Source organism: Oryzias melastigma, linkage group LG14 (assembly GCF_002922805.2).
Source record: "Oryzias melastigma strain HK-1 linkage group LG14, ASM292280v2, whole genome shotgun sequence".
NCBI classification, from domain to species: domain Eukaryota; kingdom Metazoa; phylum Chordata; class Actinopteri; order Beloniformes; family Adrianichthyidae; genus Oryzias; species Oryzias melastigma.
This window is the reverse complement of record NC_050525.1, coordinates 27,440,955-27,456,261: the sequence shown is the minus strand read 5'-3', so window position 1 is coordinate 27,456,261 and position 15,307 is coordinate 27,440,955. Positions and strand designations below refer to the sequence as shown.

At 39.6% G+C, this 15,307-nt stretch overlaps 1 protein-coding gene across 3 annotated transcripts in view; it reads right to left on the bottom strand.

Annotated features, from left to right (window-relative positions):
* Positions 1–228: 228 nt before the first annotated feature.
* pof1b (POF1B actin binding protein) overlaps positions 229–15,307 on the bottom strand; it is a 32,617-nt gene continuing 17,538 nt past the window's right edge. For 2 of the 3 annotated variants that reach the window (XM_036215188.1, XM_024264081.2), the window contains 11 exons: positions 14,714–14,988; positions 12,695–12,728; positions 12,497–12,577; positions 11,156–11,248; positions 9,750–9,863; positions 8,586–8,738; positions 8,384–8,500; positions 6,144–6,284; positions 4,690–4,760; positions 4,418–4,532; positions 229–2,296 (listed from right to left, as the gene is read on the bottom strand). In XM_036215188.1, coding sequence (XP_036071081.1) covers positions 2,276–2,296; positions 4,418–4,532; positions 4,690–4,760; positions 6,144–6,284; positions 8,384–8,500; positions 8,586–8,738; positions 9,750–9,863; positions 11,156–11,248; positions 12,497–12,577; positions 12,695–12,728; positions 14,714–14,988 — 1,215 coding nt within the window. In that variant the 3' untranslated portion in view covers positions 229–2,275. The remainder of the gene's footprint in view (positions 2,297–4,417; positions 4,533–4,689; positions 4,761–6,143; positions 6,285–8,383; positions 8,501–8,585; positions 8,739–9,749; positions 9,864–11,155; positions 11,249–12,496; positions 12,578–12,694; positions 12,729–14,713; positions 14,989–15,307) is intronic. The other variant, XM_024264088.2, reaches the window with a different exon arrangement.

Genomic DNA, 15,307 nt, shown 5'->3' with positions numbered 1-15,307 from the left:
GTTACAGTTTTAAAGTTTAAAAAATGTAGTTTTAGAGTGTTCAATAAATGTTTCCCCTTTTCGTCCCGTGACCTAAAGTGTGTTTTGGATGTTTTCCACCTTGTGCGATTGAGTTTGACATTCTTGTTTTAGAGAAACGTCTAAACCAGAGCCGACATTAATGTAATCATCAGTAGAACTTCACTAAGGTGAAAAACCCATAAGAAATAAAAGCACGTGCACGTTTGGAAAGATATATTACTAAATTTAATCACATTTTAATCTGCAACATTTCACTGTAAAATGATTCTCAGCCTGGAAAAGATCAAACATGTTCTTGGGAAGTTAAAGAGAACTGATACAAACATACTAAAATAAGCTCATAACAGCTATTAAAATGTGTTTTTCCTGCCAGAGTGAAAAAAGAGACGATTTTCCAGTGATTACAGTTATAAAAGTCAATATTAGTCTCTAACAGACACGATGAAGGCGCTGATGACTTCTCCTCAAACAAACATGGTTTGTGTCCAGTGGATTATTCTCCAGCGTGACTGAGGAGTTCTCACTCTGACCAAAATGTTCTGATTCATCATCAGAGATTCAGAGATTAGCTCAGCTTGTGCTTTCATATCTACAACTGTGGACTATAATCCAGTGGACACAAACATTCAGTAAAACATCAACAGAAAAATCTAAAAAAAAAAAAGGACAGATTTTTAAACATTTCTTCCACCTGCATAATTCCCCCAAAAGCATTAAACATTTCCACAGATTCAGGCCCTTCTCTCGTGCCCTTCCCTCCACAGCCACACGGTGTCGCTACAGACCAACTTCACATTCAATCACATCAGAGCTCCCCATGCACCTCCCACCTCGCCGTACACCTTCTGTTACACAAACCAACCAGAAAAACACGACTGTGCAGTCGGAGCGTTCTCCGCCCACCGAACAAATATACATCCATATATACATGCAGGAGGGGGATGGAGAGGCATGCACTTCCTCGTCCCCGGGGCGGGCGTGGGCGTGGTGGGGTTCAGGTCAATCTCACCTCAACCCTCTGGAGGAGGAATGTTCCAGTGTGTTGATGTGTTTTGGGTACTCAATAAACTTTATTGTATCTTTCCTGTTGACAAAATAAAAATGTAGGAGCTAGAAAAACCCGATGAAGGTAAAACTAAAGATGACTGCGATCATCTTCGGATCTGTTTTCAAACTGTTTCCAGTGTTGTTTTATTAGGATTAATCTGTTTTTAGCTTAAATCTAAAGACTTGTGTCTTTTTCTGGGACAACGTTTCTGCAGAGCGGCATTAGAAATTCACCTGTGAGTTGTGGGCGGGGCCACTGGCTCAGGGAGCTTGAGGCCCGCCTGGTGTATTTTCTACATCACAAATACATTCCTTTTAAGCTCAGTTTTCTTCTGATTCACAGGAATTTGACTGAAGAGAAATATTCAGAAATGTAATTTTAAGCCTCATTTTCTTGATAAATGTCGTCCATTATCAGAAAAATGCCACAAGAAGACGTTAAAAAACCATTTTATCTGAGTGGGTCTTCAAGAAACCCAAACCTCACCAGGATCGAGGAGTCTGACTCACAATACGGTCTCATTTAGGGTCAAGAGTTGGCAAATTTGGAAGGGAATTGATTTAAGTTATAATGTACTGGAGCTTTGTTAGAGGATCTTTGTGAGTCACAGAAGCTCACTCTGTCTCTAGAATCATGATCAGAAACTCAACCGGATTTGATTTAATTTCAGTAAAATCAGAAATAAGAAACCTGACATAAATCAAGTCAGTATCGTGTCGCCAGGTTCTTACCAAGGCACACCGCTAGCATGAACTCCTCTGAACGCTTTGACCTAAAGGAGAAACATCATCCACGCCGAGACAAAGCGTCTTTGGACTGTTTATTAGCAGCCGGATGTGGAACCACAACATCAGATTTACGCACGAGGTTAGTGATGCTTCTGTCTGAGGATGAGCAGATGTCAGAGATTCCACAAAACTTCTGAGATGAGTTCATGATTGAGGTCATGATTGTTTTTACTCCTATGTGGACGAGCAGAATCCTCCGTTCTGGGATCTGCAGGGTCAGTAAAAACACAAAAATATCCACCACACGACAAACTTCATTTAAGCAGAGATCCCAATCAAAGGGCGGGAGGATTAAGGGGATTATAACCACCACCACCAACCCAGAGACCCTGAGGGGAGGGGGAAGAGCATGCGGGGCGGGGGGCGTCGGCCTCTCCTCGTCGATCCATCATTCCTGTCGGAGAGAAGCAGTGTGTCTTTAAGGGGTTGTAATGATTTCCTGTTATGAAATAAAGCACAGGTAGAAGTGTTCCACCTTAGTAGTGAGCAACGATGAGCAGGTGTGGAAGTTAGACAGAGACACGACGCCAGCAGCGCCGCAACTCCGACCTCTGAGACTCACAAAAAGTTAAGAGACGCCTGGAAAATGCATGGAAAACGTCTGGAAAACGCCTGGAAAAAATGCCTGGAAAAAACGTCTGGAAAACGTCTGGAAAACGTCTGGAAAATGTCTGGAAAACGTCTGGAAAACGTCTGGGAAAAATGCATGGAAAAAACGTCTGGAAAACGCCTAGAATACGCCTGGAAAACATCTGGAAAACGCCTGGAAAACGCTTATAAAATGCCTGGAAAATATCTGGAAAACGCCTGGGAAACATCTTGAAAACACCTGGATAACATCTGGAAAACGACTGGAAAATGCCTAGAAAACATCTGGAAAACGACTGGAAAATGCCTAGAAAATATCTGGAAAACGCCTGGGAAACATCTTGAAAACACCTGGATAACATCTGGAAAACGACTGGAAAACGCCTAGAAAACGTCTGGAAAATGCCTGGAAAACCACTGGAAAACGCCTGGAAAACGTCTGCAAAAAATTTGTGGAAAACGTCTGGAAAACGCCTAGAAAACGTCTGCAAAAAATTTGTGGAAAATGTCTGGAAAAAAATTTGTGGAAAACGTCTGGAAAACGCCTGGAAAACGTCTGGAAAATGCCTGGAAAACGTCTGGAAAACGCCTGGAAAACGCCTGGAAAACACCTGGAAAACGTCTGGAAAACGTCTGGAAAACGCCTGGAAAACGCCTGGAAAACGCCTGGAAAACGTCTGGAAAACACCTGGAAAACGTCTGGAAAACGTCTGGAAAACGCCTGGAAAACGTCTGGAAAACGTCTGGAAAACGTCTGGAAAACGTCTGGAAAACGTCTGGAAAACGCCTGGAAAACGCCTGGAAAACGTCTGGAAAACGCCTGGAAAACGTCTGGAAAACATCTGGAAATAGCTCAAATGTTTTCCAGAAGAATCCAGAGGCTCATTATGGGAGTTTAACGAGGCGACTAAACACAGAAAATGTGTTGGAACCATGAATGGACCTGCTGCTGTTCTGGTTCTGATGAACCCAGTTACTGTGATAACGATGGGATGTAGTTTGATCATTTTATGGACTTTATACAATAATTATTCAGTTCATCAACGTCCAAAACTTTTTGTGAGTCGTGTGTATCATATTATTAATATATGTAAATGTGACAAAAGCATAATTTAAATTTCTGCTTTCAAAATAAAATGTGTAAATATATGTTTCAAAGTGTCAGCGTTTTTGTAATTCTGGCGTCTCTCCATCGATGTTCCTCTATAAAAACATCGACCTTCGTTTACCTGCAGGAAGTTCCTCTGCATTCATTTGCTTCTGGAGGATTTGCTGCTGTTTGTGTCTGTTTTCTGCGTCATTTTTCCAATTATTCCAACACCACATGAACGCAGCATTTTTCTACGTTTGCAATTTTCTATTCAGGACATCAACCTATTGATGGAATCGGTACTAAAATGAGGAAAAAAGTCACAATAAAACGTTCTATTTCTGATTAAAACTAAACGTTGAGGGTTTTATTTCCAAACTGTGACTAGTTCTCATTCTAGTTCCAGTCGCACCAACGGTTTGACGTTCTTCAGGGAAAACCGTAAACTAAGAGAAAGTGGTGCTGGAATGATCGGAAAGAAGAATGTAAAGAAAATGACGACTCTTCCAGAAATACAGAATAACTTTCTACGTCTAAACAAAGGTCAACACATTTGTAGAGCGCCATCTGTGGGAGAACATGAGGAAAACAAAGCAAATAGGGAGTATTAGAATTCATTACCTAAGTTGTGTTTTGGATTCTGACCCCGGTGTGACTGAGTTTGACCTCCTGCTATAGAATGAAGTTTTACTGTATTTCTGTTAATCATCTTCAGACTTCATCGCTCCAGAATCGCTTTCTGGGTTTCGGTCAGAAAACACATCAGTAAATGAAGCTACAAGCTCTAGAAGTCTGCCCATCACTGATCTCCTGAGAACATCTGCTTCAGGTTGATGTTCTTCATGAGGCTCACAGACGACCGAGCGTATCTGCGGTCTTCACCTGTTTGATCATCTCTCCAGTTCTCTCGATGACGATGGTCTTCGCTTCTTTGACCGGCGAGGTGACCTGGTAATCATCGCTGAGCAGACCCAGCATGGGGTACTGGTTCCTGTACCTGCAGGTAGACCCACACGTCAGTCTGGGGTTGGAGACCAGAATCCTTTCTCCAGTCCTTCTCCTCTCAGGGCTTCAGGTTATTCAGGACTCGAGTGTAAAAACTGGATTTGATATTTTGTTTAAACTGTATTCCAGAATGAATCTGAGATGAAAACCTCTTGGTGATGATGGTCTTGGTGACGTTCTTGGAGCTGTCGTTCTTCTCCTGTCTGAGCTTCCTGATCTCCTGAGGGTCAGAAAAGGTCAAAGGTCAGCAGAAACATTGGCTTCACTGTGTTAAAGCTAAGATAACATTTTATTCATCCCTCAGTGGGAAAACTTTAAGGTTTAGGCAGAAACATTGAATGATTATCAGAACCTCGTTTGTTCTTCTTCATTTGATGCTGTATAAAAATCCTTTTTAGGACTTCAGTGAAGCAGATGTGGGTCTTCCTGTTCCTGAAAACTGCAGACAAACTCCACCTGTTCAGGTAAACTAAAGACTCTATATGAATATCTGTGGAGGATTCACCAAAATACATAACTATGGTCAATAATTGTTCAAGTAAAGTGAATCTTTGGCTAATCTCTTTTTAAAAAGTGATCATATTTGAGATTTTTATGACAAACGTTTGAATGATTTTTGTTTTTGTTTCTTCTCTTTTATTCCCAAATTTCAAAATAAAACACAATTTCCTGAGAAGAAGTCCACTTTAGTTTGTTTTCTCAAACTGAGGACGCTCGGTTTGTAATTATAATACAGAAGTAAATTCAGAACTAGACAAAAGCTGTTTTAGGCCGTCTTTTAATCTTCTTTTAATTTTATTTAAAAGATCAAACCTTTACTATTTCTTTTGATTGTTTCTTTTAATGTTTTATGTAAAGCACTTTGAATTGTCTCTGTACATGAAATGTGCTTCATTAAACTTGCCTAAAGGATTCAAAATAAACTTTATTAATGTAGAATTTGTGTGTAATTATTTGCAGATAATAAGTGGTTGGAAAATACTGTAACTAAAAAAATAAAACATAAAATAAATAAAAAATCGCGATAAATTTTTTCCCAGGTTGCGATTAATGAGTTAACTTTTTGAATAAGTTAACTTTTTTAATCGCTTTCTGGACATGTTTCTTTCTCTTTTTTAAGTGACATATTCAGTAAATAAATCAGAGCTTTAAAAATGACTTTCTCTTTTATTTATCATGTAAATCTCAATCAAGAGGATTTAACATTTTTGTGTTTTACATCTTTTTTGTGTGTAAAATCTTTTTGGTTTTTAACTTGAAAACTGTTTTTATTACTTCGAGCATTTTGTTTTCCAAATGAAGAGAGTTTAAAAAGTGCTCTAAAACTAAAGTTTTATGTGTGAATTGTTCTTGTTCTTCTCCGTTGATCTATAGTCCGACTCTTCATCTACGTGAAACCTTCTGCTCAGGTGTGTGAGAACCCCGAGGTGACGCACGCCGGCGTTCTTCGGTCCGCGCTGCATTCAGGATGACGCCTGAATGCAGCCGGACCTGCAGAGCGAGACGAAGGACGGAACGGCGGCGCCGCCGGAGCATTTCAGAGCCTGGCAGCCGAGCCTCCCGCCGACCTCTGAGGCCGTCACATCCCGACCGTGGCGCTCACCTCCTCCTGGTGCGTGATGGTGGTCTGCCGCTGCTCCAACATGCTGAGCAGCTCTGAGATCTTCAGCTGGAGGTTCCTCTCCGAGGAGGACGAGCTGCTGGTGGTGGTGGTGACCTCCGTCTGGATCTTCGTTATCTGGGTCTGAAAGCAGAGAAACTTCACCGTTCAGAGGTTTTTCTGATGGAAAACTCACAAAGTAACTTATAATCAGTTTATAGATCAAAATCATCTTTATCAGGGTTCATAAGTTCAATTTGAAGCTTTAGGACCTCGACTTCACATTTTGTTCATTTATTCCCAGTTCATGATCAAAACTTTTGTAATTTTTGTTGTTTAAGTTTTATATGTTTTTTTATTCAAGGTACTGATGCATAATACCTGATTCTCTGTTTAAATCACTTGATCAAAATGATCATGCACGGGATTTAAATTTGATTTTTGATTTTTTTTAATGAATTTATTGAAAAATGAAAAATTTGACATGAAATGTCAACAGAAGTTTCAAGTTTCAGCACCATTTGTAAAGCTCAACCATTTCAAATTAAATACTTTTTGAAGTTTTTTTGGTAAATGGTAAATGGCGTATACTTGTATAGCGCTTTCTACCCTCCTTCGAGGGCCCAAAGCGCTTCAGTCACAGACACATTCACCCATTCACCCATTCACACACACATTCACACACTGGTGGTGGCTCCGCTGCCGAACACTGGCGCCAACCTCCCACCAGAGGCAATTCGGGGTTCAGTGTCTTCTTTTGGGATATTTTGTGTTTAAATTCATAAATTCAATGTTCTTTAGACTTTTTAGGACCCTGTTATTTGAATAAAATCTTTATCGATATAATTATTTTTTTCAGTGTCAACAGGCCAACATAAGACAAAATGACACCAGTGTAGCCGTAAAACATAATAAATGATGAGTGAAACCCGAGGAAATGAGGTTTAAAGACCAACTCCAAAGAAAATAGGGTTTTTAGTATTTTAAACAAGTTCTTGTGGGATTTTCTGACAATAAATTACTCGTAAATGAAGAAAATTAAACTTAAAATTGAATTTCTAAGTATTTCTTTATTTAAATCGTGAATCAGGAGCAGATAAAAACGCCTTACAAGAACGATCTCATCTGTGATGTAGAAAACACGATGGGCGTGGCCACAAAATCCTCGCTCTGCTCCATTCTGATACATCCATTGCAGACAAACTGATCCATTAACTGAGTTTTTTAGGTTAAATATGACAGAAAAGTTTCCAAACGACCTGAAAATTATTCTGTGGATTCCCTGCATCGTTCCTCGTCACCAAAGGTCACCAAAGGTCACCAGAGGTCACCAAAGGTCACCAGAGGTCACCAGAGGTCATGTATGGGAATTTCAAGCATGGCAATAAAAAAAATTCTCACAGTAAAGTTGAAAAACCTTCTTATTCTGTTGTGTGGAAACGACCACAATTTCTGATCAAATCTGCAAACTTTCAACTATTTTATCTGCAGTCTCACTTTTTAACATCAATCATGATGAACACAGATCCAGTTTCCTCTTTATTTTAAATGTTTTGTATTTTCAGAATCATTCAAACTAAACTGTTATAAGTTATAAACTGTTCCATATTTTTAAAAAGGTTATTTTCTCTTTGTGTTTATGTTTTATTTATGCCAAAAAGCACAATAGTTTATTTAAATATATCATGTCAGTAACAAAAACACGAATATAAATCAGTTTCTCATTTTTCTAAAGGGTGAATGAAGACTTTGTGGGTTCTGCTGAGTTTTATTTGGCAGGAAATTGACCTGAGCGGCTCTTCAAGTGTTGAAGGTTCCAGACTTCTGATCTAGACGTGATATGTTGTAAGACACAGTTAAACAACGAGCTTCTACATCCCAATGACATACAAACCTGAACCGTTTTTAATTATAATTTCAATTCATGGTTCATTTTTCTTCTTTTTATTCAACAAACATGAATAGACAGAGATGCAGGTGGGCGTCTTCTCCTATTTAGCCACTAGGTGTCAGTAACGTCTGCTAAAACGTTCCTCAATAACACTGAGAGTTTTGGGAAAACAAGAACCAGAGGAAGTTTGACGGTTGGACTTCCAGCCTTTCCACAGTGATCCAGACTCCAGTCTGTTTATCTTTGGGAAGATCGATATGTCTAGAAAATTCCCTGAAAACTTAGTTTTGTATAATGTCTCCGTTAAATGAAACCCTTTGGTTCTGTGGGATTGTGAGTGATCCGGTCTCACCCTGAGCCTCTGGATCTCCTGATCCTTCTCGTGCCTCATGGCGTCCAGCTGCTCCTTGTACTGCCGCGACAGCTCCTCCGTCTTTATGTGCAGCGTGCTGCTGCCCTGGCCGGCGATCTGAAGGTCAGGACGCAGAGTTACCGTGAGGTTTATGAGTTCATCTGAGGAGATGTTGAGTCTGGGTTTCTGCACGGCGGTGGACCTTCTGCCGAAGCATCTCGCTCTCCTTCTCCATGGCCCTCAGCCGTCCTTCCAGCTCCTTGATCCTGAACTCGCGGTTGGAGTCGGAGCTGCGGCTGTTCATGATCTGACTCTCCAGAGAGCGCTGGGTGGCGTGGGCTTCCTTCAGGGACACCTGACCGAGAAACGTGGACAAAATTCAACCAAAAATAATCTTTCACTCCAATAAATCCATTTTAAAGTCGATTGTCAAGAGTTTCTTATCAAACTTTGACATCCAGCCCTAAAGATCATTTTATTTTATTCTCATTTCTAACTTGTATAATTTAGACAAAATATATTTTTATGGAGAGTAAAATATTGAAAGTTTTAAGATTTAAGTTGATTTATTCTGGAATCAAATTCCTGACTTTTTATTATTATGTTAAAATGTTACAGTTTTAAAGTTTTATAAGTTGTCATTCTGTTAGCTTTCTGGACTGCTAGCATTTGCTAAAATTTTTAGGCTGTTTTGGAGTTGAGCTAATATTTCAGCTACATGCTAACTGTTTTGGCTAACCTGAGTTTTTTTTTTAAAGGGTAATTTGGCATGTAGCTAATATATTAGCAGGCTAACAGCTTCAGCGTTTTGAGCTATCAGCACTAGCATCTTCAGTGGTCAAATTCAGCTTCTTCATTCACACTAGAATTATCACAGGTAATGTTGTATATCTAGTTCATAATTATGTTAAAAGTTACGGTTTTAAGACTGTACGTGTTCTTTTATAGCGACCTCAGGTGTGATTTGGGTTTTGACACGTCTGCACTAACGAGTCATAAGAAACGTCCTCATTGGTGCAGCACGGTTTGTAAACAGGAAGTCGTCATATCCGGCTCAAACCTGATTGGTTCGGGAAAAAAACTGAAGAAGATGAGCCTAGATTTAATTTAGAAAATAAACTTAAAATGAAAATAATATACTAAAAAGCCAAAATGCATGGAGACTTTTAAAATTCAAGTCAGTTATTCAATTTATTGACTTATTTATTTTAAAACACACCAGAAGAATTCTGCACTGCACTCAGTTTTGTCGTAAAACGTACAATGATAATACGTTTATTGAATTGAATTCATGTTTGTTTTTGCAACATTCCTGCTGACTCAGACGCCGCTCCGAGCTGCAGGCCGCCGTTTTCCCGCTCCGTACCTGAAGCTGCCTGTTGTTCTCCCGGACGGCCTCCAGGAGGCAGTCATACTGCCGCGCCTGATCCGCCTTGAAGTTCAGATCCCTCTCCAGAGACTCCTTCTCGCTCTCCAGACGCTGCAGACGCACAAACGTCAGGACATTTCTCGTTTATCGAAACATCATCACAGTCATTGATCCAAAGTTTCTTCTTCTATTTTAGGAGTGCAGCAGCTGAAACCATGAAAGAGGCGTTCATGCCTGCAGAAAAACTCTTTTCATGCGGAGTGAGCGACAGCAGAAACTCTAAACAAAGGGTGTCAGGCAGCAGGTGCTTCTGGGTTTGAGGATTAAACTGCTGCCTTATTACTCTCAGTAAAACATGAAGTCAGCGTGACTTCATTGATCTGAAGTATGTCAGGATTTTCAGGAACTCGGCACCTTCAGCTGAAAACAACTTCTGTCAGAATCCTGAGTAAACCGGACCAGGAGGAACATTTTCACTTAAAGCAAAGAGAAAAGTTTGACATTTTCCTTCTGAAAAGAACAGAAACTCCTCTCCAGGATTCAGATCTTCAACGTAAAAAAGTTGAACAGATTCTCCTCTAAAAGTTTAGACGTTTCCTCAGAAATCGAACTGAAAACTCTTCCTGTTTCCTGCTCCACGCTCTTCTTCCTACAAACATGGTTTGCATGAAAATTTGCAAACTGGACTCAGAGTTTTGGAGTTGGAGAAGCAGAAATAAGTTTGTCTAAAATGATTTGTTTGTTTGTCATTGAGGTTAAATTCACTAAAAGTCTGTAAACCTTCAGAGAAGCAGACGGACCTTGAAGATTAGCTTTTATTTAGTGTTTTTCAACATTAATATTCTGGACGTGAAACTTCTCCAAAGAACTCAGAGTGAGGAGCTTTAACGCCCAAACTTCTCATCTCTAAGAGGAATTCAGCTTAAATCTTTTCTGTTTGTCTTTTTTCTCACTTTGTTCACAAAACGCTGTGGTTTCTTTAGGATTCTAAAAGCTTTTTTTTTAAGTTTTCTGTAGTTTTTACCTCAAAAACACAAAATTATGTCTGAAATCCTGGATTCAGAGTCTGTTCAAAGTTTAGATTTCTTCCTTTTTGAAGAAGCTTTGAGATGTTGATGTTAACAGGAAGTTTGAGCTTTAACTTAAGTAAAGAAATAGTAGTTCATTTTTTTCATTCTGAGTTACAGTAAATGAAACCTGACACCTCACTTTTTAGATATTTGTAGTTATTATTTCTGATGAAACAGACTCCTAACTTGGTTTCTTCGTCACATTCGTTCATTTTCTTCCATTTCTACAGAAAACAGCAGAACGGTTCTGATCATCAAATCCTCTCCGATGGAAGTTCATGGTTTGCTTTAGAACTTTAGGCTCGGCGGCTCGTCTGACCGTGACGCTCTTACCCGCAGGTCCTCCGACATCTGCATGAGCTCCTCCCGCAGGCTGCTGAAGGTGGACAGCAGCAGACGCATGCTCTTATCGGCGGTGAGGCGGGTCTGACACACAAACACACAAACAAACAAACACAAACACACACAGAGACACAAACAAACAAACACACAAACACAAACACACACAGAGACACAAACACAAACACAGGAGAATCAACAACACGGACAAAAACCTCAAACCATGAACTCAAACTTCTTATTCTGCAGCTTCATCCTCTAAAAATAATTACGACGTAACTTCCTTTTTGGATGTTTTAGCGTTAAACTACATCAAACTACACTTTTAAAAACCTAATTAATAAATTTTGTCAAGCTAATTACATTTTTAGCTAAACAATTAACTTTAACAAAAAATGTATTCTTTCTAATTGAAATTTTTCTACTTCTTAGTTGCTTTGCTTATTTTTCTCTAAAGATTTGATCGTTCATTTTTGGCATCAGTTTGCAGAATCTTTTTTTTTTTTTTTCCAATGATGAATTTAGTCTTTTTAAACATTTTCTGTTCACATTTGTTTATCTTCTTTATTGGATCCTTATATAAAGGTTTAAGTCTTCTAAGTTGTTTTTTAGGTGATTTACATGTTTTTACCACATTTCTGATTAAATAATTCACTCTATTGTCAATTTAATTTTAGATGTTTTTAAGGGAATTAATACATTTTTATCATTTAATTTAGTATTTTTAGCATATTTTCATTTTTTCAGCTTAAACTGGTGACATGTTCAGCAATGCAGAAAATTATCATAAAAATATAGAAATGATGTTCATTGAAACCCATTTAAAAAAAAACATATTTTCTGTTTTACAAGAAAAATATTAACATTTTTTTGGTTAGATCTTTTTCTTACTCTATTGTCAGATATTTTTTATCAGTTAAAGGAAAGTTTTTAAATGTGATTTATTTTAACTTATTTTTAGAAGGTCATTTTTCAGGATCCAGAACTTCTTACATTTGGGCTCCTCGTTTGACACAATTCAGATTTTCAATCTTAAATCTCTTAAAAGAACATCAGAGAAGCTTTCAACGTAAACTCTGCTCTGGTTGGACCAGTAGAACACTCATGACTTCAAAGTGTGAAGATTTCATCTGGATGCATAAACATCTGTCTGCAGCTGGAGGAGACCTGCTGCACATGAACCATTCTGTTCATTCAGATTCATGGTTGATGAAGGAGACATCTCCATCATCTGTCTTCACTCTTTTTGGTAAAGATCTTCTGAAGGAATCACCAGAGGGATCTTCTGCTCTGGTTCGAACGTCTGTTCAGACCTTAAACTCCACATTTGCTCACCTGAAGCAGGTATCGCATTTGCTGTTTGGTGAGTTCTGTTGCTCCTTTGGGAATCAAACCTTCCACCTCCTCTTTCTCCACCTGAACAGCAGAACAGAACCCAAAGGTTATTTTGACCCGAGTCGTGTCTGGCAGGCTCAGCGTGGACTTCTTTCTCAGGCATTTGTTGAGTTTTCTGTCTGCAGGTTTGTTTCTCACCTTGTAGTCGTTGCTGGGATCCAGCTGGTGTTTCCTGTAAAACAAACACGGGAAAGACAAACAGAATGAGGAATGTGTGCGTGGGTAAAAGTACAAGAAAACAGGACTCAACATTTGTGGATCGGAGACACTGGAGATCTTATGCTGCAGGATTTAGCAGAAAACTTCCACCGAATGAACATCTGGGATGTGCAGGAGTCACTTATTTCTTTATTTTGTTATTTTAAATGTTTACACAGCAAAACAACGCTGAATAATCTCAGAACCGCTGAAATTATTTGTTCCTTTTTAGTCAAACATGTATTTATTTATCAGCTTCTTTTCAGCTTTAGAAAAACCAACATGTTTTATTCAGTGAAGTCTACTTTTAATCAAAATACTTTTATAAGTTGAGTAAAGTATCAACTCAAAATTTGAATTTATTGAAAAATAATCATTTTAAATGTAAAAAATTACAGATTTTTTTTTAATTGAAGCGATTTTTCACTTTTTTCAGTGTGAGTTTGACCTTCTCGAGAACGTTAACACGACCGTCGATAATACTAGATTAAATCTGAACATGCAGACGTGAAGGCTGCAGAAAGGTGGAGTTTTAACTGTTTTGTGAGGATTTGGTTCATGAAATGAGCTGAAATTTCTATCATACTAGAACGTTCTTCTTGAAACGTTGTAAAGATTTAAAATAAACAAAAAACTGTGGAAGAAATAAAGAAAATGACTCATCTTCACGTTTTATAGTTTTACAATGTAAAATAAGTGTCGAACATCTAACTTTATGTTTGAGTATTGCGTATTCATCTGGCTCCGCCCACTCATGACCCAACAGGTGAGTCGGTGAGTCTCCTCCTTTCACAGGAAGTTGTGACTAATCTGGCTCTGATGGACCTCCCTGGTGTACTGTAACCGCTAAACGCATCCAAACATCCGTGGAGTCAAACCGCAGGAATGACGAGGAGCGCGGCAGCCGCCGAAACGACCTGCCTGAACAGGCCGACATGAAACCAGAGGCAAAACACGCCGTCTGTTGCCATGGCGACATCCACAGCTTTCTGTGCCTGAGTTGGCGAACGCCTGAGACAAAACAACAAAACCATTAACCAGATTGAGCGGTTTGGACCTTCAGGACTCTGATGATTATCTGTAAACCGATTCCATCGATCGGCGTTCTGTGTCTGACAGCAGAGGAATCTTTAACTCTTAATATGACTCTCGTGTTTTTAGCATTAGTATGTATTAGAGATTATTAGTCAACTAATCGACGACTGAAAAAGTTGACGACTAATTTAATAATTGATAAGTCGTTACTTTATATTATATGGAGTCAGAGTGGTGACAGTTATAACAGCATTCTGTCAGCCATTTATTAAGATTTTTAAACTATTTTAGCTAATATTTCAGCTACATGCTAGCTGTTTTAGCTAAGTTAGGTGCTTTTTTTGTTTGTTTTTTAGGCTGTTTTGGAATTAGACTAATATCTGTTTTGGCTAATTTAGTCTTTTTTAAAGTTCTTTTTAGGTTATTTTGAGGTTTAGCTCTTTTCTAAGCTACATGCTATCGGTTTTGGCTAACATCCGTTTTTTAGGTTAATTTAGCATTTAACTAATATTTTAGCTAGCCGTCGAACTTTCACTGAAGCTGTTGGAACCATTGAGTATTTGATGCTGTTTCTCCTCCTCTTCCTCCTCTTCCTCCTCTTCCTCCTCTTCCTCCTCTTCTTCCTCTTCATCCTCATCTTCCTCTTCTTCCTCCTCTTCCTCCTCTTCATCCTCTTCCTCCTCTTCCTCCTCTTCATCCTCATCTTCCTCTTCTTCCTCCTCTTCCTCCTCTTCATCCTCCTCTTCCTGCTCTTCCTCCTCCATCACACATAATGCTCCTCTCTCTCTCTGACCTCTCCATCTCCTCCATCGCATGATCTTAACTTCTTAGCTGCTCATCGCGGTCAGATCCTCACAATGACACTAATCCCTGTTTCTAAAGTGAATAAATGTGAGTTTTCCTCCCAGGTTTCCGGTGACTTACTGTCCGCGGATCCTGGAGACGTGGTCGGAGATGCAGGAGTGGATGTCGCAGTTCTTCCGGTAGACGTCGGCCAGCAGCTCTCCGAAGTAGCGCGTGTCCAGCTTGGTGGGCTCGGGCATCTCCAGCACCTGCGAGCTCAGGTCCAGCCTGGAGAACCTCTTCGTCAGCTGCGGCGGAGCCTGCACCACGTTCACGATCTCCACCTCTTCGATCTCCACCTCCTCTCCATCCTCCTCCTCCACCTCCTCCTCCAGCTCCTCCTGTAGGACTTCGTCCTGGAAACAAATCAAGGAAACATCCCTCCGTTCTGTTATCTGCAGCATTGTTCAGTTTCCCTTCATCTGGTTTAAAAAGTGTCGAACGTATTTTTGAGACACACAGAAGAGGAAGAATGAAAACTGCCACTCAAAGTGGATGAAAGACAAAAAGTCGTTTCTCTGATGTTTTGAGCCGTTTGCTCCGTAGCTGCAGGGAGCGGCTCCTCCTTTTCACGGGTTAATTATGAATGAATTTCCCCCCAGGGGATTAATAAAGTATCTTGATTGATTGATTGATGATTAATTACAAAGATCCTGACGCAGGAGGACGACGCTC